The following is a 25,760-nucleotide window of genomic DNA, read 5'->3' as shown; positions in this document are numbered from 1 at the left end:
CAGGTTGGTGGCACTTTTGTACTGGTTAGGGGACGCCTGGGAGGCGGGGTTTTCAGTGGCAAAGGTGAGCCGGTTCATATCTGCGGTGGCGTTTGGTTTTAAGTTACGAGGCTTTCAGGATGTATCTAAGGAATTTCTGGTGCTACAGGCTTTGAAGGGGTTGCGCCGAGGTAGAGTGGAGGCGGATAGTAGAAGGCCTGTGTCGTTTGCGTTGCTTAGCTCGTTGGGCGGTTCATTAGCATCGGTCTGTCGTTCTTCAGACGAAAGGGATTTGTTTCGGTTAGCTTTTTCGTTAGCGTTCTTTGGGGCATTTAGAGTAGGTGAGTTGGTGTCGCCAAGTACCAAACAGGCAGGGGGGCTGAGATCTGGGGAAGTGAGCTTATTCGCAGATCGGCTGGAGGTATGGTTGCGTCGGTCAAAAACTGACCAATTAGGGAAGGGTAAGCTGATAGTTTTGTTCGCCCTTCCGGGGTCGGTTATGTGCCCAGTAGAGTGCATGCAGGGTTTTAAGCCGCGAGCGGGGTCTCCAGATTTGCCTTTGTTACGTCATGTGGACGGGTCGTTTTTGTCAAGGTTTCAGTTTGGAGCTGTATTTAAAAAATGTCTGACGGCGGTTGGTGTCGCGGCGGGCTCATATTCATCTCATTCCTTCAGGATTGGCGCAGCAACTGAAGCGGGGCGCTGGGGGTTGGATGATGAAGGGGTGCGGCGCATTGGTCGTTGGGAGTCCAACAGATTTAAGTCCTATGTCCGCCCCCATTTGTTGTGAGGTTTGTTGTTAACGCTCAGGAAATGTTTTATATGGTGGTGTCTAATTGTTTTTTCCGTTTCAGATTCACCTCCGTGTTTGGTGTGGTTGCTGGGTCATTCTTACGTGCACTGGGTGGCTTTGAGGGCGGACGTCCGCCCGGACGGTCGCCAGTTGCGCATTCTGCGACAGGATGCGGTCGTGCATTGGCTGGGATTTAGAGGTATGGCATGGAGCAGGGTGTTGGCGGAATTCCAGACATATGCCCGGCTTGATAGGGTTCCGGAGGTCTTAGTGTTGCACGTGGGTGGGAATGACTTAGGAGTCCGCCCCTTTCGTGAGTTGGTGCGGGATATCAAACACGATATGTTGTGTTTGTGGGTTTCTTATCCCAAGTTGGTGATAGTGTGGTCGGACATAGTCCCAAGGAAACATTGGCGGTTGGCTAGGTCAGTGGAAAGAGTCAATAAGGCTCGCATTAAAGTTAATCGGGCGGTGTCCCGTTTTGTAGCAAGAAACGGGGGCATTTGTGTGCGGCACAGGGATTTGGAGTCAGGAGTGGGGAACTTCTGGAGGAGTGATGGGGTTCATCTGACCGAGGTTGGCATTGGAGCTTGGCGATAGCAGAAGGAATAGAAAGGGCGGTGGTGGTGTGGTGGAACTCACAGGCTTAAGGTGGTCAAGGCCTGTTTCACTGTGGCGGGGGGAGTCCTTGAGGCCAGTCAGTACAAAATGGTGGGGGGGTCGCATCGGGGGTATGCGTCCCCCAAAAAAGGTACATGGTTGAAGACTTCATCGGGTGTTATCCCTTTGAAGTGGTCTTCTGGTGGAAGGTATATCACTTGAAGGCTTCATCGGGTGTTATCCCTTTGAAGTGGACTTCTAGTGGTTGGAGCCATCTGCAGAGGTGAACGGTGCTTCCGAGCTGGTTTACGGCTGGAGGTAATTGGTGGTTTGCAGATGGCTAACTCGGTGTGTTCTTAAAAAAAGGAATATCTGAAAGGGCTTCAAGGACTTCCTCTTAATGTTAACGTTAAAATTGTTATTTACGATTCTCACCCATGTTGGGTCATGTGAATTATTAGGAGGAATTCTCTGGTGGATTCCTAACTAGTTATCCGAATGTTTCGGATTTAAATTGTTTTTATAAAACTGTGAAATTAATAAACGGCTGCTGTGGCCATTTCACATCCAACCTCGGTGTCATGTGTCTTTTCTAAAGGTGGGGGTGGAGGGATAGGATGGGTAAGGGAAGGTTCATTAACACACGACTCTACTTAGGCAGGTCATGAAGTTTCAGTAAGCTCAGAGGCCGTTTGGTCATTGTGTCCCGTTATTAGCATTTGAAAGGTAGGAGCCATTGTAAACTAAATGTGGAAGCTGCAGGGCAACATTCTCTTACTTTGCACACTGTAAGGGTATGTTCACACACTAGACTAAAAAAAAAGTCTGAAAATATGGAGTGGTTTTAAAAGGGAAAACAGCTCCTGATTTTCAGACGTTTTTGAAGCCACTCGTGATTTTCGCTGCGTTTTTTTACGGCCGTTTTTGGAGCTTTTTTTCAATAGAGTATGAAAAACAGCTCATAAAACAAAGAAGTGTCCTGCACTTTTTCACGGCCATTCTTCAAAACGGCCACATAAAAAATAAAACGGCCCATCGGAACAGAATGTCGTTGTTCCCATGGATTTCAATGGACAGATGTTTGGAGGCGCTATGTTTCCAATTTTTCGGCTGTTTATCGTGCGTGAACATACCCTTAGGCCTCATTCACACGACAGGGTCCGAGTGTCGGGCGGTAAAATCGTCCGTTTTTGGCCGATTTTCCCGGCCGGTTTGCATCCGGTTTGCATCTGTTCCGATTCCGTTCCCGGGCCGAGTTGCCGTTTTTACCGGCCGATTTGGACCCGATTTGCATTCGTTTTTTTCCCTGTCCGTTTTAAAATCGGATGAATTTAATTTAAATTTGTTGCCACAGACAGCCCTTTGTAGATAATGCCACAGCCCCCCTGGTAGGTAATGCCACCCAGCCCCCTGTAGGTGATGCCACCCAGCCCCCTGTAGGTGATGCCACCCAGCCCCCTGTAGGTGATGCCACACAGCCCCCTGTAGGTGATGCCACCCAGCCCCCTGTAGGTGATGCCACCCAGCCCCCTGCAGGCGATGCCACCCTGCCCCCTGTAGGTGATGCCACCCAGCCCCCTGTAGGTGATGCCACCCTGCCCCCTGTCGGTGATGCCACCCAGCCCCCTGTAGGTGATGCCACCAAGTCCCCAGTAGGTGATGCCACACAGCCCCCTGTAGGTTGCACCCATCCCCCCCCCTTCCAGGAGAAGTCACTGACTTCAATGTCCATATATGGACAGTGTAGTCACTGACTTCTCCTGGAGAGGAATTCCCTGCCACAGGTCGGGAATTCCGCTTCAGAAGTGAGTGACGTCACTGTGTCCATATATGGACAGTGTAGTCACTCACTTCTCCTGTAGCGGAATCCCCGGCCATAGAGTCGGGGATTCCGCTGCAGAAGTGAGTGACATCGCTGTGTCCATATATGGACAGTGTAGTCACTCACTTCTCCTGTAGCGGAATCCCCGGCCATAGAGTCGGGGATTCCGCTGCAGAAGTGAGTGACTTCGCTGTGTCCATATATGGACAGTGTAGTCACTCACTTCTCCTGTAGCGTAATCCCCGGCCATAGAGTCGGGGATTCCGCTGCAGAAGTGAGTGACATCGCTGTGTCCATATATGGACAGTGTAGTCACGCACTTCTCCTGTAACGGAATCCCCGGCCATAGAGTCTGGCATTCCGCTGCAGAAGTGAGTGACTTCGCTGTGTCCATATATGGACAGTGTAGTCACGCACTTCTCCTGTAGCGGAATCCCCAATCCCCGGCCGGGGATTGGGGATTCCGACTCCTATAGGGAGCAAAAAAAGACCCTCCTCCTCACACGCACTCTGCACTGTGAGGAGGAGGAGGAGAGAGAGTGCGCGAGCGACGGTAGACCCGGCCATCACTAGGGACACATTCCGGTGATGGCCGTGTATTACCCGGCCCCATAGACTTCTATGGGAGCCGGGCGGCCGGGTACCCGGCCGAAAATAGGGCATGTCCCATTTTTTGACGGCTGGTTTTCCCGGCCCGTCAAAAAATGGGTTGTGTGAATAGCCCCATTAGGGGTCTATTGTTCCTAATGCAGCCGGGTGACGGCCGATTTATGAACGGCCGTCACCCAGCCGGGAGACCCTGTCGTGTGAATTCCGCCTAAGGATGTATTCACATCAGCGTTGTCTTTCCATTCAGGGGTTCTGTCTGAGGTTTCCGTCGGGGAAACCCCTCAACGGAAAGGCAAACGGAAACCTTAGCTTCCGTTTGCATCACCATTAATCACAATGGTGACAGAAAATCAGAAGCAGGCTGGTGCCAGACTATCGGAACTTGTCTCTGATACTCAACTTGAACACAATAGACTTGGCAAGGACACCCGACACAGATGGTGAAGTCATCTGACACTTGACTTTAACACCGAGGTCATCTCAGACAATGGACACGAATACGGGATACAGGATAAGGAACCATTAGCATGACAAACTCTGGGAAAACACAACATTGCTCATGCAAAGTGGAAGTGGGCAGGGTTCCTTTTAAAGCCCCGGATATGCTTGGATTGGCTTGGGGTTCATTTCCTGGTGTCTGCGCTGGCCCTTTAAAATCGGGGACGAGCGTAGAAATCATTTTTTTATGAGAACTGGGGCATCCATATTATGTTCAGGCTCACAAGACAACCTCTCAGGATGAAAACCCTTCCAATCTACCAGGTAGAGGTTCCTCCCTCCTAACTTCTTCTAGTCCAGGATCTCCTTTACCTCGAAGACTTCGGTAGCACCACTGGGAGAAATTGCAGAACCAGGAGAATTACTGTATCGGTTCAGGACAAAATCCTTCTGAAGGAACACATGAAACGAGTTGGGAATCTTGAGATTAGGGGGAAGCCGTAGCTTAAAAACACAGAGTTGATGTGTTGTAGAATCTTAAGGGGACCAAGAAATCTGGGAGCGAATTTGTAGGAGGAGATTTTCAGATGAATATTTTTTTTAAGACAACCAGACTGACTCCGGGCATAAATTGGGGAGGAATTCTTCTCTTCCGAACGGCATATTTCTTCATGCGATCCACTGCTTGCAGGATCCCGGACTTGGTTTGCTGCCAGATGTGAAGAAAACTTCTGAAAGAAGAATTGGCTGCAGGCACTTGAGATACAAGGCAGAGGAACACAAGGATGTTAGCTGTAAACAATAAAGAATGGAGAAGAAGCAGTAGACTCACTCGTAGAGATGAGCGAACCGGGACAACCGAACCCGGTTTCGGTCCGAACTTCCGGAAAAGTTCTGTTCGCAGCGAATCCGAACTTCACCGGGTTCGACCGAACCCGGTCAAAAATATTATACAAATCGGCAGCCACTTGTCTCTATCAATCACTGATAGAGAAAAGAGGCTGCTGATTAAAAATAAAATAAAAAGCATTTCATACGTACCTGGTCGTTGTCTTGGCGACGAGTCCCTCTTCTTCCTCCAGTCCGACCTTCTTTTCTGACGCGGCAGCCTGTGATTGGCTGCAGAGGCCTCTGCAGCCTGTGATTGGCTGCAGAGGCCTCTGCAGCCTGTGATTGGCTGCAGCGCTCACATGGGCTGTATCGTCATCCAGGAACGTCGGGCCGGATGTCGAGAGGGACGCGTCACCAAGGCAACGGCCAGGAGACCGGACTGGAGGAAGCAGAAAGTTCTCGGTAAGTATGAACGTCTTTTTTTTTTACAGGTTACTCTATATTGTGATCGGTAGTCACTGTCCAGGGTGCTGAAACAGTTACTGCCGATCAGTTAACTCTTTCAGCACCCTAGACAGTGACTATTTACTGACGTCGCTTAGCAACGCTGCCGTAATGACTGCTGCACACATCGTAATTACGACCCGAAATAGCGGGCCCATAGACTTCTGTTTGCCACGGGTACCTTCCCGTTTTCTCACGAGAAGGTGCCCGTGCCGTTAAAAAGATAGAACATGTTCTATTTTTTTATTTTACGGGCCGTGCTCCTATACTTAAGGCCTCATGCACACGACCGTGCTCGTAATTACGACTCGTAATTACGAGCACGGCCGGCCACGGGCAGCCGGCCTCTTTTGCGAGCCGTGCTGTCATTATAAAGTATAGCAGTACGGCCCGTAAAATAGAAAAATAGAACATGTTCTATTTTTTTAACGGCACGGGCACCTTCCCGTGAGAAAACGGGAAGGTACCCGTGGGTAACAGAAGTCTATGAGCCCGTTATTGCGGGTCGTAATTACGACCCACAATAACGGGTGTTTTTACGGTCGTGTGCATAATGGGAGCATGGCTCTGAAAAACCACCGGCTGCCCGTGGCAGGCAGTGCTCATCTCCTGAAATACTCTGTGCTGCCTTAAACTCTGTGGACAGGTCAGGATCCTGTTTCTTTTAAATGCTGCTAGGGAACCCGCTCGATCCACTATATAAGGCTGCGCTACAGTGCAGCATTTAAAAGAAACAGGATCCTGACCTGTCCACAGAGTTTAAGGCAGCACAGAGTATTTCAGGAGATGAGCGTGCAGATTCAGTGCTGCTGTGAACTCTGCTCTTACCATTACGTAGCTCTCAGTCTGTTACCTCTCCTCCACTACTGTCCTCAATAACACCTTCATGATTGGCAAGTCACCACGTAATGGTAAGAGCAGAGTTCACAGCAGCACAGAGTATTTCAGGAGATGAGCGTGCGGATCTTCTGCGCGGTGGTGACTTGCCAATCATGTGAAGGTGTTATTGAGGACAGGAGTGGAGCAGAGGTACAACTGAGCTACGTAATGGTAAGAGCAGAGTTCACAGCAGCACTGAATCTGCACGCTCATCTCCTGAAATACTCTGTGCTGCCTTAAACTCTATGGACAGGTCAGGATCCTGTTTCTTTTAAATGCTGCACTGTAGCGCAGCCTTATATAGTGGATCGAGCGGGTTCCCCAGCAGCATTTAAAAGAAACAGTGTGTGTGTGTGTGTTTGTGTATATATGTGTGTTTGGGTATGTGTCTTTGTCTGTTTTTGTTTTTATATGTGTGTTTGTGTATATGTGTGTGTGTGTGTGTTTATGTGTGTTTGTGTATTTATGGGTGTGTTTGTGTATATGTATTTGTGTATATGTTTGTGTATATGTGTGTGTATATATGGGTGTATTTGTGTATATGTTTGTGTGTAGATGTTTGTGTGTGTGTGTGTGTGTTTTTGTATATGTGTGTGTTTGTGTATATGTGTGTATATGGGTGTGTGTTTATGTGTGTGTGTTTGTGTATATATGGGTGTGTTTGTGTATATGTATATGTGTGTATATGCGTGTGTGTTTATGTGTGTGTGTTTGTGTATATATGGGTGTGTTTGTGTATATGTGTTTGTGTATATGTTTGTGTGTGTGTGTTTGTGTGTATATGTGTGTGTTTGTGTATATATGGGTCTGTTTGTGTACATGTGTTTGTGTATATGTGTGTGTTTGTGTATATGTGTGTGTTTGTGTATATGTGTGTGTTTGTGTATATGTGTGTGTTTGGGTATGTGTGTTTTTGTTTGTATATGTGCTTGTGTATATGTGTTAGTTCGTGTATATGTGTGTGTGTTTTTCTCTTTATGTGTGTGTGTGTTTGTGTATATCTTGTTGTGTTTGTGTATAACTGTGTATATGTGTTTGTGTATATGTGTGTGTGTGTTTGTGTATATGTGTGTGTTCGTGTATATGTGTGTGTTTGGATATGTGTGTTTTTGTTTGTATATGTGTGAGTTCGTGTATATGTGTGTGTGTTTGTCTGTTTATGTGTGTGTGTGTGTGTGTATATCTTGTTGTGTTTGTGTATATATGTGTGTGTTTGTGTATGGTTGTTTGTTTGTGTGTGCGTGTATATGTGTGTAGGTGAGTAGAAGTATTGGTATTGTTCACATTGATAACTGTTTTTTTATGTTGTTGCAGATTTAGATGTACCGATTGGACTATATCTTCGATTCGTTGGACTACTGCGTAGATCTACGTTTTTTCAAATTTTAATAAAATGGTTAACGAGGGTTTTGTTGGGGATTTCTTATTTCAATAAAAAAGAATTGTCTTTGTGTTTTTTTGTAAACTTTATTAGTGCCTAGATAATGGCAGTTGGCTGATTGACAGTGTCCATTATTAAGGCGGTACTTAGTGTTAGCCGGTGCAGAGGCTAGCACTAACCACCCATTATTACCCCGGTACCCACCACCAACAGGGGTGCCGGGAAGAGCTTGGTACGATCCAGTACCCGACCATCTGTTGTGATGGTCGGGTACTGGGGCGGCCGTAGGCTGGTATTATGAGGCTGGGAAGGGCCAAAAACAGTGGACCTTCCCACCCTTGTAATGCTAGGCTGCTGCTGCTATGTTTTATCAGGCTGGTTATAAGAATGGGGGGGGGACCCCCACGTCATTTTTTTTTTTTTAATTTAACAAATTTAACAATAGACGGGTCCCCCACATTTTTAATAACCAGCCATATACAAGGCCGCAGCAGTCTGGCATTACATGGGTGGGAAGGGCCACTGGTTTTGTCCATTCCCAGGCTAATAACACTGTGTTGTATGTGGCTGGTTTGATAAATTGGGTGGAACCCCATGTCTTTTTTTAAAAAAAATAAAAATTAATAAATAGATAATTTAAAAAAATTACGTGGGGTCCCCCCCACTTTTATAACCAGCCAGATACAAACAAACATGCACATATATACATACATGCCAACATACATGCAAACATACATGCACATATATACATACATACATACATACATGACAACATACATACATACATGACAACATACATACATGCCAACATACATACATGCAAACATACATACATGCAAACATACATGCACATATACACATACATACATGACAACATACATACATGCAAACATACATACATAAATAAACTCCCCTAAGACGTTCCCACGAAGATTTGTAATGTAGTGTAGTGTAGTGTAGTGTAGAGTGCGCTGCAACCTGTGATTGGCTGCAGAGGCGGTCACGTGGGATGGAGCGTCATCCCTGGAGACCGGCCCTCTGACGTCATCCTGATGTGCGTGACCGCCACTACAGCCTGTGATTGGCTGCAGCGGTGACATGGATGAAACGTCATCGCTGGAGGCCGAACAGGAGGAAAGTAAGTATGAACGTATTATTATTATTTTTTTATTACATTAAAAATTTTATTTTCCGCGCGCCGCGCGCCGAGCATGTACTGTCAAGGTTGCTGAAAGAGTTAGTGCAGCCCATTAACTGTATAAACACCCTGGACAGTACCATGCTCGGCGCACGGAAATGACAGGTTCGGTCCGAACTAGTTCGGTCCGAATCGAACTTTTTAGTGAAATTCGGCGAACTAGCCAAACCGAATTTTTGATAAGTTCGCTCATCTCTACTCACTCGTGATTATTGTTGGGTGTATCTTCTTCCATGGGCCAAATTCTCCAATTCTCGTGTTGTTTTCACTGAGCCAAACAAATGTAACCGCTTTGGTAGGCCAGATAATAGCCAGCGGTTATATAAGAAAAATGTAAAGTCGCAGAAAAAAAACTGACTGATAAAAAATAAATAAAAATACACAATAAAACGTAACTTTCAGGGTATAGGCTGGAGGTCGGGCCGTCCCTTCAGAAGGGGCATTGCTCTGTTTAGGCAGGGTGACCTATTAGGGTTTAACAGGGTCAGCTTGTTTTCCCTATAGCATTTTTTGACCCACCCTCTTTTTTAAAGGACACCTCCTTTTTTCTCAATAGTAAAAGTTACTTTTTATTGTGTAGTTTTTTGAACTGTCTGTTTTTATGTGACTTTACAATTGTTGTGTTGAACAGATATAAAATGACAAAGATAATTTTCCAGTACTTGATTAGTCCTTTCAACTTAGCAGTTAGAAGGTGAGTGATAAGCAGAAGAAAAGTCCAATTTCACATCCAAAAGTTTATACAGGGCTCTCCAGGATTAAGACATAAATTGTACACCCCGATCAAACACGATATGGAGGGGTAGTCCGTGCAGACGAAAAGATATGTTGAATAATTAAAGTTGCCAAATGAGGGGAAGCCAGACAGAGGGACGAAATGTGCCATCTTAGAAAAACAATCCACCACGACCCAGACAATGGTACATCCTGCAGAAGGAGAAAGGTCAGTGATAAATTCCATGACAATATGTTGCCAGGGACCAACAGGAACAGGCAGAGGTTGAAGCAGACCAGCAAGCCTGGAATGGGTAGCCTTGTTTTGGGCACAGTTGGTAAGAACAGTGTGGGCCACCAGTAATAACCAGAAGCAAAGTGCTCAGTCTTACGGACACCAGAGTTCCCAGCCGATTTGGAATTATGACCTCAGATGAGGATTTATTTTCCTGGGGAAGGTCTCTAATCTGCAGAGGATTAACAGAAATAATCCCAGAAGGATCAATGATATGTTGAGGGTCCTCCTCTGAGTTTCAAAGGACCGACACAGGGCAGCGGCCTTTATATTTTTATCAACAGAACGGAAGTGAAGTAGGAACTCTAATCTAACAAAGAACACTGACCATCGGGCTTGACGAGGGTTCAGTCATTGTACTTACAAAAATTGTTAGAGAGAAAATGGTTAGCATTACCTTCACTGTGGCGCTCCAGGATAGTGTGCAAAATACAAACATTTAAACATATATTGATAAAACCAAGTACAATAATAGTAGTCAAAATTAAAACCGTGTGATATTGTTAAGCCACTTTAGAAATGCAGATAGATCGTTCATATCATTCAGACCCAGAGGTCCTAATGCCTCCGTTTTAATGATCCAGTTAGCCTCACAGCGTAATAATTAACTTTTTAAAAATCTGAGGAGAGATAGATCCACAGGATTTAGTGTTTTCCTTTCGATATAGTCCATTAGCAAGTCTCATTAAAGAGAAGCTTTCACCTGCCCATACATGTGCAGCTGAGTGCAGCATGTAATGGGCAGGGCTGCACAAACCCTGGGGCACTTTACATTTTTTTCTACCCTACTCTGTTATTTAGATATCAATGCTTTTTCCTCTACAAGCTGTGTATATGGTTCAGTCAGGGCCGCATCGTCCATGAGGCGAGATGAGCATGCACCGCCTGCTGCCTCGCTGAGGGGGCGGCGGTGCCACGGAAACCCACCAAGCTATCCCCTTCTGCACTAATTGTAACTGCGTCTATATGACGCAGATACAATTACATGAATAAGCGCTGAATGCCTGACCATTCAGCGCCTTACAATGACACTAATTGGCAGGGCAGAGTGACTTGTCCTGCCAATCAGTGCCTTGCGCCGCTTCCATTGTTGAAAGGCACTGATTGGCGGGGCAAGTCATTCTGCCCTGCCAATCAGCACCTTTCAACGACGCTAGCAACGTGATGACGTCATCGCTCCACTTGCATCGTTCAGCCCCAGCAGACCTGCTTAGAAGAGAGCAGGTCTGCATTGACACAGGACGACACGGGATCAAGGTGAGTATGTAAAAGTTGTTTTTTTCTTTAAAAAGTGTGCGTCGCATTATCTACAGGAAAGGAGGGCTATATGTAGGGCACTATCTAGAGGGCTAGCTATATGTAGGGCACTATCTACACAGGGGCTATATGTAGGGCACTAGCTACAGGGAGAGCTATGTAGGACACTATCTACAGGGGGATCTATGTAGGGCACTATCTACAGGGAGCACTGTGTGTGGGACACAGTGTATGGTGCTATTATAATCAGGGACACAGTGTATGGCACAATTATATTTATATTTAGGGCGTAGTGTGTGGCATCATGAGAATTTTATCTTCGTTTATAGGTGCAGAAAAGTGAGAACTGTAGACATCTGAGCAGCAAACTGCAGAAATGGGCTCTGACTGGGAGAAGTCAGAGGTCTGGACCGGATGGAAAAGGAGAAAAACTAACAACTAGAATCTGAGATAGTCACCGGTGAGTCACTTAATGTAAATGTTTATTCTGCCTCTAATCAGTAATGTAGTCACTGTATGATCTGCAGCGAGATGATGGGTGGTATGGTTAATTTTTTTTGTGAAACAGCAACTCCCAGCATATCCTTACCATTGTTCGGACCATGCTGGGAGTTGTAGTTTTACGCCGCACAAGCCTATACGTCAGAGGTTGTACTAAATTGAGCTGTATTTGTGTTGGTGCTGTATATATGTACTGAGCTTTGTTCTGGTGTTGTATTTACATACGGAGCTTGGTTCTGTATATATGTACTGAGCTTGGTTCGGATTCTGTATTTATATGCGGAACTTGGTTCTGGTGATGTATATATGTACTGAGCTTGGTTCTTGTGCTGTATTTATATTATAATTAGACAAAAAAGTCTCACGGGACACATTAATAATTTGGTATCAACCACCTACATAGGTTGCTAGAGATAGAGACTCCAACAGGAATAAATATACACACACACACACACACACACACACACACACACACACACACACACACACACACACACACACACACACACACACACACACACACACACACACACACACACACACACACACACACACACACACACACACACACACACACACACACACACACACACACACACACACACACACACACACACACACACACACACACACACACACACACACACACACACACACACACACGTCCATTGCTATCGTTTATGACAAAGTAGAAAATGTATTACTTATAGACAAAACAGAGAATCTAAAAACCAGGTCTATGTCTGGATCACCATTTGAATGCACACTGTCATAACAGGTACAGAGCGTATACATAGCATGAGAAAATCACATGTTCTTTATACCAGGATTAGAGATATATCTACTCAAATAAGTACATATAAAACCACCTCTATAAAAAAAAGGAGAGTAAAGAACTAACTGTGAGAGTTTAAGGCTGGGTTCACACGAACTACTTTCAGGCGTAAACGAGGCGTATTATGCCTCGATTTACGCCTGAAAATAGGGCTACAATACGTCGGCAAACATCTGCCCATTCATTTGAATGGGTTTGCCGACGTATTGTGCAGATGACCTGTAATTTACGCGTCGTCGTTGGACAGCTGTCAAACGACGACGCGTAAATTGACTGCCTCGGCAAGAAGTGGTGCAGGACACTTCTTTGCAACGTAATTTGAGCCGTTCTTCATTGAACTCAATGAAGAGCAGCTCAAGATTTACGAGCGTCACAGACGCCTCGTATATTACGAGGAGGAGCATGTACGGCTGAAACGAGGCAGCTGTTTTCTTCTGAAAACAGTCTGTCATTTCAGCCGTAAAAGCCTGCAATCGTGTGCACATACCCTAAATGTAATTAAATACAGTAACAATGGGGTAAATGCGTGTAAGACCCAACAGATTATTGGTAATAGACTTACCCATACGAAATGGCGTAATTACGGGACCCAGAAGGTAAGGTAGTGCTGTATTTATATGCAGAGCTTGGTTCTGGTGCTGCACATATGTGCTGAGCTTGATTCTGATGCTGCACATATGTGCCGAGCTTGGTTCTGATGCTGCATATATGTGCTGAGCTTGGTTCTGATGCTGCACATATGTGCTGAGCTTGGTTCTGATGCTGCATATATGTGCTGAGCTTGGTTCTGATGCTGCATATATGTGCTGAGCTTGGTTCTGATGCTGCATATATGTGCTGAGCTTGGTTCTGATGCTACATATGTGTGCGGAGCCTGGTTCTGATGCTGCATATATGTGCTGAGCTTGGTTCTGATGCTGCATAGATGTGCTGAGCTTGGTTCTGATGCTGCATAGATGTGCTGAGCTTGATTCTGATGCTGCATAGATGTGCTGAGCTTGGTTCTGATGCTGCATAGATGTGTTGAGCTTGGTTCTGATGCTGCATATATGTGCTGAGTTTTGTTCTGATGCTGCATATATGTGCTGAGTTTGGTTCTGATGCTGCATATATGTGCTGAGCTTGGTTCTGATGCTGCATATATGTGCTGAGCTTGGTTCTGATGCTGCATATATGTGCGGAGCCTGGTTCTGATGCTGCATATATGTGCTGAGCTTGGTTCTGATGCTGCATAGATGTGCTGAGCTTGGTTCTGATGCTGCATAGATGTGCTGAGCTTGATTCTGATGCTGCATAGATGTGCTGAGCTTGGTTCTGATGCTGCATAGATGTGTTGAGCTTGGTTCTGATGCTGCATATATGTGCTGAGTTTTGTTCTGATGCTGCATATATGTGCTGAGTTTGGTTCTGATGCTGCATATATGTGCTGAGCTTGGTTCTGATGCTGCATATATGTGCTGAGCTTGGTTCTGATGCTGCATATATGTGCTGAGCTTGGTTCTGATGCTGCATATATGTGCGGAGCCTGGTTCTGATGCTGCATATATGTGCGGAGCTTGGTTCTGATGCTGCATATATGTGCGGAGCTTGGTTCTGATGCGGCATATATGTGCGGAGCTTGGTTCTGATGCTGCATATATGTGCGGAGCTTGGTTCTGATGCTGCATATATGTGCGGAGCTTGGTTCTGATGCTGCATATATGTGCAGAGCTTGGTTCTGATGCTGCATATATGTGCGGAGCTTGGTTCTGATGCTGCATATATGTGCAGAGCTTTGTTCTGATGCTGCATATATGTGCGGAGCTTGGTTCTGATGCTGCATATATGTGCGGAGCCTGGTTCTGATGCTGCATATATGTGCGGAGCTTGGTTCTGATGCTGCATATATGTGCGGAGCTTGGTTCTGATGCTGCATATATGTGCGGAGCTTGGTTCTGATGCTGCATATATGTGCGGAGCTTGGTTCTGATGCTGCATATATGTGCGGAGCTTGGTTCTGATGCTGCATATATGTGCGGAGCTTGGTTCTGATGCTGCATATATGTGCGGAGCTTGGTTCTGATGCTGCATATATGTGCGGAGCTTGGTTCTGATGCTGCATATATGTGCGGAGCTTGGTTCTGATGCTGCATATATGTGCGGAGCTTGGTTCTGATGCTGCATATATGTGCGGAGCTTGGTTCTGATGCTGCATATATGTGCAGAGCTTGGTTCTGATGCTGCATATATGTGCTGAGCTTGGTTCTGATGCTGCATATATGTGCTGAGCTTGGTTCTGGAGCTGTATATACGTACTGAGGTTAGTTCTGGGGCTGTAGATTTACTGAGCTTGGTTCTAGTGTTGTATACATGTACCGAGCTTGGTTCTGGGTGTATATATGTACGGAGGTCGGCTCTGGTGCTGTATATATGTACGGAGCTTGGTTCTGGAGCTGTAATTATATAGTATATATTTATAATAACAAAATTGCAAGGCAAATAGAATTGTTTTCAATTCATTGTATATTTAATGGGAACCGGTCAGGTAATTTTAACCCCTTGAAGCGCCACCATGCAGTAACACATGACCTGACAATAAATGTTATATTCGAGATAACAGCAGGGACCACGAATGCGCGTTACACCAGAACAGCCCATACACAGCACGTCACAAGTGACGTGTCGTATACCCGGAAAAGAATTGAAGATCAACACAGCGGCCAGAGTGTGACGTCACCCGTCAAGTACTCTACAACGGGATCTGGAAACAGGGCCACTTTGGAAAATGTAAGTATATTACAAATGTATTTACATGAATAAATTACAAGTATTAACAGTAATTTTATCTCAGACAACCCCTTTAATAGTTTTTGGCAGGACATAATAAACTATTTGTTCTGAGTGAAGAACTCCCACTTGGAACTTCAGAGGTTTGGTGACAGAAAGCATTGGAGCAGACAAAGGTTGACCATTCACAGAAGCGACCGCCAGAGGTTTGGCCAGAGGAGTTGTGGGCAAGTGGAGACAGTCTGCTAAGGCCTGTTGGATGAAGTTTGCAGCTGCTCCAGAATCCAGATAAGCAGGTATAGAGTGATTCTTCAACATTGGAGATTGTCACAGGAATTGATAGCTTGGGAGAGAATTTTACAATTGGCATCGATCCACCTGGGGTAGACTCTCCTACCAACTCAAAGTGCTGGAGTTTCCCGGGTTCTGGTGGCATGGACGCACAAAATGACCCTTATGGCCACAGTACAGACATAATTCTGCAGAACGTCTGTGCTGCTGCTCCTGGTCAGATAGCCTGAGTCTGTCCACCTGCATCGGCTATTCAGGGACAACAGCTGAAGGATGTAGCAGAGGTCTCTGGAACCAAGGCACCACCAGTCTTGTAGGACCTTTTTTCCCTACGAACTTCCTGGGCGCATTCTTGAAACGTCATGTCGCAATCCGTGTAGCCAGAAGAATTAGGGCATCCATGGAAGATGGAAGATCTCGGGCCGCCAGCCCATCTTTTGAGGAGCTAATCCTTACCAGGAGGTCGCCACCCAGTCCTCATTATTCCAGGCAAGCTCTCCTGCCAAAGTACGGAACTGGATAGCGTACTCTCCTACTATCGACTCCTCTTGGCAGAGCGTTAGAAGTGAAGCAGCTGCAGAAGATGTTCAGCCCGGTTCTTCAAACAATGCGAAAATTTTCCAGGAATAGTTGTAGTTTGGAAGATTCCGGCCCCTCACATTCCCAGATAGAGTTTTCCCATGCCAGAGCTTTGCCAAACAGGAGGGAGACAATAAAGGCAACCTTGGTAAGATCAGAGGGGAAGAGGTGTGCATGCAAATGGAAGTGTACCTTGCACTGGTTGAGAAAGCCTCTACAGGTTGCTGCATCTCCATTGTAACGAGGTGGAAGTGGCAACGAAATTCCAGACCCAGAACTGAGTGGGGGGAGACGGGCAGTGGAGTAGGTGGGGCAGCAACAGAAGCAAGATCCAAGCGTGTGGCAATAGCATTGACTGCTAGCAGAAGCTGATCCTAGCGTGCTCAGAGATCTCGAATATCTACTTGCATTGCTTGGACCGGCATCTTGGATTGACCAGCCAGGTCCATGGCCTGAGAAAACGGTCACGGCTATTGGGTATGTGGACCCACTAGGCCGCTCTGCCGTAGCAGAGTAGCAGATGATCAAACAAAAGGTCAATGACAGTCACTAGGGAGAAAGTACCTGAGTTGCTGGCTTGTGCCGGACAATCAGAAGAAGGCTGGTGCCGGACTATCGGAAGCTGGCTTGTGTCGGACTATCAGAACTTGTCTCGGATACTCAACTTGAACACAGAAGTCGTCTCGGACAATGGACTTGGCAAGGACACCCGACACAGATGGTGAAGTCATCTGACACTTGACTTTAACACCAAGGTCATCTCAGACAATGGACACGAATACGGGATACAGGATAAGGAACCATTAGCATGACAAACTCTGGGAAAACACAACATTGCTCAGGCAAAGTGGAAGTGGGCAGGGTTCCTTTTAAAGCCCCGGATATGCTTGGATTGGCTTGGGGTTCATTTCCTGGTGTGTGCGCTGGCCCTTTAAGATCGGGGACGAGCGTAGAAATCATTTTTTAATGAGAACTGGGGCATCCATATTATGTTCAGGCTCCCAAGACAACCTCTCAGGATGAAAACCCTTCCAATATACCAGGTAGAGGTTCCTCCCTCCTAACTTCTTGTAGTCCAGGATCTCCTTTACCTCGAAGACGTCGGAAGCACCACTGGGAGAAATTGCAGAACCAGGAGAATTACTGTATCGGTTCAGGACAAAAGCCTTCTGAAGGAACACATGAAACGGACACAGATGGTGAAGCCATCTCGGATACTTGAATTGAACACAGAAGTTGTCTCGAACAATGGACTTGAACACAGAAGTAATCTCGGACAACCAAGCGGTGGTGATTGGGATTAGCGTATCCTGCAAAGAGAAGCACGTTGGATATTTTGTTGCTCTGTGCCTTTTGATACTTATGCAGCTTATGTATAACTGTGGTAGTCTGATGCTAGTCCGATCATTTAGCCACCTATTTGGCTGGCAGGATTGTACTAAGGAAAGTAGTGCTCATTATATAGTGTACATTGATGATGTCATCAAGGTGAATCAATATCTTTCTGGTATGTATGGTTTGAGAGAAAATCGCCGACTGCTTGTGCCGGCATGCAATATCTCTGGCTAATAGTGTGCCGCTGTCTTCAAGCCGCTTCAGGTTCTCATAGTAACATGATTAGCAGCGTCTATTAGTAGGCCCATGGGACGGAGATGAGGACCCGCCCTCAGCGGTGGATATGCATCATACGGGCGTGGCACTGCTATATTGGAGAAGTGATTGGGATCGCCCGACCTCGATGGGTGGGGCTTAAGCTTTAAGTAGCCGGCGTCTCGCCATGCATGTCACGGAAAGTCAACAGTGCCGTGTCTTTAAAATTCATGCGACAGGGGGGCTAGAAAATATACACAAAATTGTGTGATAGCTCCCTGTGTCAATCACTATACACCTCTGAGGAAACATCCGCAAATGAAAGGGATGTAGAAACAGGTTAGGTGTTTTATAAAATGTTATAGGAAGTGTTGTCTTTTAATAGTAGTCCAGGCAGGGTAACGTATGTATGGTCTCTTGACTGTTGATAGTGGGTTAACTACTAATAGGCAAGCTTTCTTCAGGGGGACCCCTACCAAAAATGGTTTACAAAAAAACAATAAACGGCCAAAAACAAACACGACACTCTTAGGGTATGTTCACACAGTGTTTTTTGGAAGACAGAAAAAAACATCTGCCTCAAAATTATTTTGGGAATTTTGAATAGATATCGTTGTTTGACACTTGTGCTTTGCGTTTTTTTGCCCACTCCAAACGAGCACCGCTGTTTTTTTCTGCCTCCTATTAATTTCAATGGGAGGTCAGAGGCGGAATCCACTCAGACCATCAGCCCGCCACTCACAGTAAAATGAACATCAGCCCCCCACTCACAGTAAAATGACCATCACAGACAGAAAGTGTGCTTACTCCTGGGGAAGGAATAAATAAGGAGGTATAATAGGAGAGAACTACAACTCCATGCCTGTCCAGACTTATTATGGAATATCAGAGAACATTACAAAGAGGAGGCATAAGAGGAGAGAACTATAACTCCCAGCATGTCCAGACCGTAATGTTGTTTCGTTTGCGGCGTGGGGTTAGCTATGTGCTGGGCGTGAGCGTCTGTCTTAGCCCAGTTTTAATGGAATTATTAATAAAATTTGTTTAAGTGTTCTAATTCAGGTGGATTTTTACTAATTTCATACAAGTGAATGCAATATTTTTTGATATAAGATAAGGAATAGTATTCTGGTTGTTAGAGACAACTCAGATATAGGAACCATGTGAAGCTCTGGGGGTCTCTTCTTTCCTATCACCCCTGGAAAAACAGAACGTACATCAGGAAAAGGCTAAATTATATTATATGTGTACCGTCTTTATATGTATATACACGGTCGGCCTTAGGTTGGATAGCGCCCTGCACGGGATTATCTATTGCTGCCCCCCGCAAAACAAAATTTTATATATATATATATATATATATATATATACACATACACACACACACACACACACACACACACACACACACACACACACGGCATGTATACACACATAATGGGTCTTATACAAATACATATAGGTAAATATATGGACATACAGGCCCAAATATACCCACGCAGGCACATATATACACAGAACAGACAGTTACCTGCAGTCCTATGTAACACCACAGATAACAGTGATAACTGACTACAGATAATGTAGTATATGCACAGAAAAATATATACACATACAGCTACATATCTAGGCACTTAGACCCACAAATACACACACACACACACACACACACACACACAGACACACACACACACACACACACACACACACACACACACACACACACACACACACACACACCTGCATTCCTATGTAACACCACAGATAACAGTGATAACTCCCTGAGTACAGATAATGTAGTAGTGTTACCTGCAGTCCTACGTAACACCACAGATAAGACACAGTGGCACATGCAATATTGTTGGAATGCACATCCGCCATACATACACGGATAGTGTTAAGAGGTTAAAGGGATTGTCCGGGTTTAAACTTTTTATGTGGCAGCAGGAGAGGAGGGCTTCAAATAAAAAAGCAGCCCATACTTACCAGAACCGGCATCAGCACCCGGCGAACCCAGGCGAGTGCCAGGGCCCACTACCCTTGGTGGCCCACTAGGCTGCCGGGTGCTGTTTCTGCCGTTGTCACGGCATCACTGTCCATATATGGACAGTGATGTCAGGAGCAGAGCAGGAGAACCGGGGCAGAGTGCTAGTAGTGCTCTGCCTGGGACTATGGCTCTGGTGCTGCCTCGGAAAACACTGTCCATATATGGACAGTGACGTGAGGGGCTGCTCCTGAAGCTGAATCCCCACCCAGAGTGTCGGCAATGCTCTGGCTGGGGATTCCTGGCTGGGGGCTGTGTGGCACTACCAGGGATGTGGGGACTGTGTGGCACTATCTATGGAGGGTGCTAAACTTATGGGGGTACAAACTGGGGACCTAACTTTTATATGGGGGCACAAAGTGACTTTTTCTGCCATTTTACTTCCACTGTGAGTTCCACCACAAAGGGGCCTACTAAGTCTTGTGTCGCCCTAGGGCCCACATAAACCTGGAGCCGGCCCTGATACTTACCGCTCTCCTCCCAGACGTTCCTGCGCTGGGGGCTTCTGTCATCTCTGTTCTGCGTGTACACAGAGTGACTGCAGCGGTGAAATCACGTCGACAGTACATCACCACCGCAGCTAATTACTGGTCTCAGCTGAACGCCGCTGAGGCTATTAATAGGCTGCAGCGGAGGTGTACGGTCAACATGATGTCACCGCTATATACAAACAGAGAACAGATCTGACGGGAGCCCCCAGCGCAGGAACGTCTGGGAGGAGAGAGGTAAGTATAAGTTATTTTTTTTATTTTAACTCCTCCTGCTGCTTTAACAAAGTGTTTAATTTGTATTCCGGACAACCACTTTGCTATGCACACCTTTGAAAGAGTTTTTTTTTTGTTTTGTTTTTTTAAATAATCAGTGTGTTTTGTGCAACTTTCTAAATAAATACTTTTTATTAAAAACAATTTTTACTTTGAGATACAGCTGCTTTCTATTCTGTATACAGAGCAGCCATATCTAGCGCTGAGACCTGAATCCGTCAGGCCAGTGGGGCTGATGGGTTCAGTGTCAGTAGGTCCTGTCACGCAGGATCCACCTGTTATTGATCACATCTAAGTTATGAACTGTCGGCACGTAGGACCCGCTAACACTGAACCAGTCAGTCCCACTGACCTGAATGACTCAGGTCTCAGCGCTAGAAACGACTGCCCTGTATACACAATACAAAACAGCTGTATCTCAAAAAGTAAAAATAGTTTAATAATGCTCCGTTCACATGTGCGTCAGGGCTCTGTTCAGGCAATCCATCTGAGATTTCGGTCAGATCGGAACCCTGACAATCAATATTGTAGTCGACTGCGCTTTTGATTCCGTCAAAACGACGGAACCCTTGCACAACGGAGACAAACGCAAACCATTTACACCGGATCCGTCATTATTGAAATCATTGGTGATGCAAACGGAAACCTATGGTTTCCGTTTGTTTCAGTCAGGGCTCCGTTCTGACGGAAAGCTCAGATGGAACGCCTGAATGGAGCGCTGACGCAGATGTGAACGAAGCCTTAAATGTAAATACAAAGTTGCACCAAACACACAGATTTTTATAGAAAAAAAAAAATAAATATTCAAAAGGTGTATATAGCTTTTCACATAATCTGAACAGGGTTTAAAAGGGAAACAAATGGTAAATGTGCACTATGAAGGCACTGAATTCTGTGCCCATTTGACACTAACACTTTAGTGCCTTTCAGTGCCACCATGGTGCCCATTTTCCACTTATTGCCCCTTTAGCATCTTTCTGTTTGGTGGCCCCTTGATGCCGATTTGCCATTTACTGCCCCTGTAGTCTTTAGCATCTTTTGTCACAGAATCACAATAACGGGGCAACAAAATGGCAAATGGGCATCAAGGGGGCACTGAATAGAAGGACACAAAAGGGGCAATAAGTGGCAAATGGGCACCAAGAGGGCACTGAATAGGACACAAAAGGGGCAATAAGTGGCAAATGGGCACCAAGGTGGCACTGAACTTTCTGTCCATTTGCCATTATGGCCCTTTATAGAACCCCATCAGTTCCCACATTCAAACAAAGTCCAGTCAGTGACTGACCTGCTTGGCTTCTGGCAAACACTGCCTGCTGGAGCCACCCTGGAGAAAATATTCCCTTGGTGTCCCCACCAGCCCTGGAAACACACAGGAAGCGCGCTGTCTCCTCCCTGCCTTGCGTCCTGAATGATGTCATCACGCCTGTCTCATCATTCAGGACGCAGGACAGGGTGAGTGGACGAGCGGGGTACGGGACGGGACGACGGATGGACGGATTATAAAAACATACTCAGTGACAGGATTTGCGTCGCACAAGAGTGTAGGTGTACATATATTTGAAACCTATAGTTAAACCCCATTTACAGGTGGATCTGTGGAGCCTGTGTCTTGCAAGTGTTTATGGGTTAGTAGATTATATATGAATGAGATTATGTGTACATGTACTCATGGTGAGGTGCTGGTTGTGGCTTTGGTTATTCGTGTAGTTCTAGGAGAGGGTATAGAGTTGTGATCTGGATATATATTATACATACACATTACTGGCCACATTTGCTTGGTACTCAGGAAAGGCAGGAACAGGAGGTACTAGCAGATGGAGCTAAGAGATACTAGAAGCTAAGAGATGACAAGCCTGCAGGAATAGACCTGCTGCTCCTCACAAAGTTAGTCATCCAGTGTATTAGAGCATTACTGTTCTGGGTGGTCAAAGCTCCGGAGGGAGACAGTGGGACTCCTTGTGCTCTGAAAACCTGTAATAAATTGTTTTCTGGTTAGCCACTAAAACATTGCATCCGTGGGAAAATACAACGCCTCACAGAGGCAACACATGGCAGTATCTGGACTGCGTTTGCTACAGTACTAGGTGCTTGAACAGAAGAACGGATAATTCCAGAGTGTAGTATAATCACCTGAGAGTTTTTATAAACACAATCACACTATAATGGATGGAACTTACAATTTCTTGCTCTTCTAAGAAGTGAACTGCTCTGCTTTCTTGCGCCATAGTGTGGCTTGTGGCCAGAAAGCTCTCCCACTAAAAGAGAAACAGAGATTATAGATTTAGACAAGACAAAAAGGACAAACGCTATGTATAAAAAATTTCATTCAATGGTTCAAAATGTTGCGATTTTATAAAAAAAACAATCAAATACTTGCACCATACAATTGAAGCAAATTCTGACCTTTTTGTGCTGACGCATCTGAAAGAACTGATTAATTGTTGAACAAATGCATACAACATGTATAATTGGTATAACTGGTTCTATGTGAAACCTATTACTTATACAGAATTATATGTGTAAAGGCTAACATTATAGTTGGACCCCACAATAAACCATAATATGCTAACAACATTGCTCAGTACATGACATTGTATCCTAAATATCAGCATTGTTACTGTCCTGATATCCTTGGCACCTGCCATGTCTTCATACTGTATCTCAGGCTTTGGGACACATCTGTCCGTAGTGTTACTATGTAAATGTCCATTTCACCCAGTTTCTCCTGGATGAATAATTAAGGCCTCATGCACACGACTGTAGCCATGTGCAAGGCCGTGATTTTCGGGTCAGCTGGCCGGGAAGTGTCATCCTTGAGCCGCCCGCAAATCCCGGGCTGTGCACATGGCCACTTCCATTATATTCTATGAGCCTGGACTGCAGAACACGGCCGTAATAAGACATGTCCGTTCTTTCTGCAGCTCCTGGGCCATGCACGGACCTTGGAAACTATGGTCGTGTGCATGGGCCCATAGAAATTAATGGGGCCGCAGTTCTCCTGTGGATTTTCGGGGAATTTGCAGCCGCAAAGGCACGTTCATGTGAATGGGGCCTTCGATTAAGAGATTGCCATTTGTTGGCCGAGCTTGTATTTAGATTATATACAGTACACAGCACAAATGAGTACATACATCTAATGAAACCTAAGAAATTCAGGAATACAGAAAAAGACACATTTAGGTTTCCTAATTGATGTAGTCAGAGCCGGCTCCAAGTTTGTGTGGGCCCTTGGGCGACACAGACTTAGTAGGCTTCTTTGCGGGGGAACTCACGGCAGCAGTAAAATGGCACAAAAAGTCACTTTGTGCCCCCATAGACGTTAGTCCCCCAGTTTGTACCCCCATAAATTTAGTGCCCTCTGTAGCTAGTGCTACACGGCCCCCTGCTCCCCGGTAGTGCCAGACAGCCCCCACCTACCAGGTAGTGCCACACAGCCCCCACCTACCAGGTAGTGCCACACAGCCCCCTCCTAACAGGTAGTGCCACACAGCCTCCTCCTACAGGTAGTGCCACACAGCCCCCTCCTACCAGGTAGTGCCACACAGCCCCCTCCTACCAGGTAGTGCCACACAGCCCCCTCCTACCTGTAGGTAGCGCCTTTGGGGTTCCCTCTAGCAGTGGAATCCCCAGCCAGAGCATTGCCGACGCTCTGGCTGGGGATTCCCCTTCACTGTCCATATATGGATAGTGATGTCCGGTGCAGAGCTGAGGTTCCAGGCAGAGTGCTAGTAAAGGCTCTGCTCTGGTACTCCGGCACTGGGGAAGCCCCTGACATCCATATATGGCTAGTGATGACAGGGGCAACCCCAGTGCCAAAATCCCAGGCAGTGCGGTACTAGCACTCTGCCTAGGACACTGCTCTGCCCCTGACAACACTTTCCATATATGGACAGTGATGTCAGGGTACTTCCCCAAAGACTGTCTCGGAGCAGAACCACTAGCTCTCTGCCTGGGACTCCTCTCCTCCTGACATCACTGTCCATACATGGACAGTGGTGCTGTGATAACGGCGGCGTCTGCACCTGGTGGCCGAGTGGGCCCCCCCCAAGGGTAGTGTGCCCCGGCACTTGCACGGGATCGCTGGGTGCCGACGCCAGCCCTGGATGTAGTGTTACAGCAACTCTGGTTTATTAGTTACCAATAAACACGTCAATACTGAAGAAGATTTCTTATAAAAATGATAAAAGGCAATATTGCAAAAATTACTACATCTTCCTGAAAGTTACAAAATACAACTTAATAAAATGTTTTCTGTGCCAGTTATGGTAATTGATCAGCAGATGAGTCTGTATAGATATCACACTCAAACTCGTAGAATTGTTTGGGAATTAGAAGTAGTACTTAACCCACTGAATCATTTTCTTAATGCTGACAACAATGGTACTATATTGTAGAGAATTGTCTCAGAGCTGGCAAAAGCTGTGGCAAGCCAAACTGAACTGGACTGTTTTATCGCACACCGCAAGTAAAAATACTAGTAGAATGCTTGGCTATAGTCCATGCAGGAAGCCACCGCTAAAACCACAGCCCTTTTAGGTGGCGGAACTAAGATAGCGGGTAAGCAGATGTGTCTGAGCTCAGTTTCTTGAATATTTCTTATGGAACATTATCCTGGTACTGGAGAATACACCACATCCTGCCATAGTAGCAAGTTTACTACATCTCCACCTGCCTCAGATAACACAGGTCTGGGACCAGGGCCAGCCTTAGGGGTGAGCGACCTGTGCCTTCGCAGAGGGCGCATCACTCCAGCAGGTGGAAGGGGGCGCTGGCTCCCTTCCCCTGCTTGTTTCAGAAGTACCAGGCCCGGCGACTCAGCACTTAGTGCAGTCGCTACCGCTAGCAGCGACACCGGGCATGAGGGCGGTGGTGCCGCTAGCTGCCACTATGGCTGGTACAGCGATAGCGACGGCACAATAGCAGAGCAGCGAGGTATCAGCCTTATACACACATTTGGAGTGAAACTCACCTTTGCGCAATTGGCAGTAGAAGCCAAATGAAAAGTCTTGATTCCTTCCCTTACTTTGCAAGAAATCTTGGAATCGCATTTAACAGTCTTTCTAGCGGTTAACCATAAATTAATTCAA

The 25,760-nt window shown here is 46.0% G+C and overlaps 1 protein-coding gene across 1 annotated transcript in view; it reads right to left on the bottom strand.

Annotated features, from left to right (window-relative positions):
• Positions 1-25,760, bottom strand: part of LOC142743175 (uncharacterized) — a 195,468-nt gene that overhangs the window by 118,167 nt on the left and 51,541 nt on the right. The window contains exons 2-5 of the mRNA XM_075853709.1: positions 22,851-22,928; positions 17,364-17,582; positions 15,532-15,711; positions 4,614-4,745 (exon numbers count right to left, since the gene is read on the bottom strand). Coding sequence (XP_075709824.1) covers positions 4,614-4,745; positions 15,532-15,711; positions 17,364-17,582; positions 22,851-22,928 — 609 coding nt within the window. The remainder of the gene's footprint in view (positions 1-4,613; positions 4,746-15,531; positions 15,712-17,363; positions 17,583-22,850; positions 22,929-25,760) is intronic.

This window comes from Rhinoderma darwinii, chromosome 1 (genome assembly GCF_050947455.1).
Source record: "Rhinoderma darwinii isolate aRhiDar2 chromosome 1, aRhiDar2.hap1, whole genome shotgun sequence".
NCBI classification, from domain to species: Eukaryota; Metazoa; Chordata; class Amphibia; order Anura; family Rhinodermatidae; genus Rhinoderma; species Rhinoderma darwinii.
The sequence above is the reverse complement of the archived record's forward strand: the minus strand, read 5'-3'. Positions and strand labels throughout refer to the sequence as shown.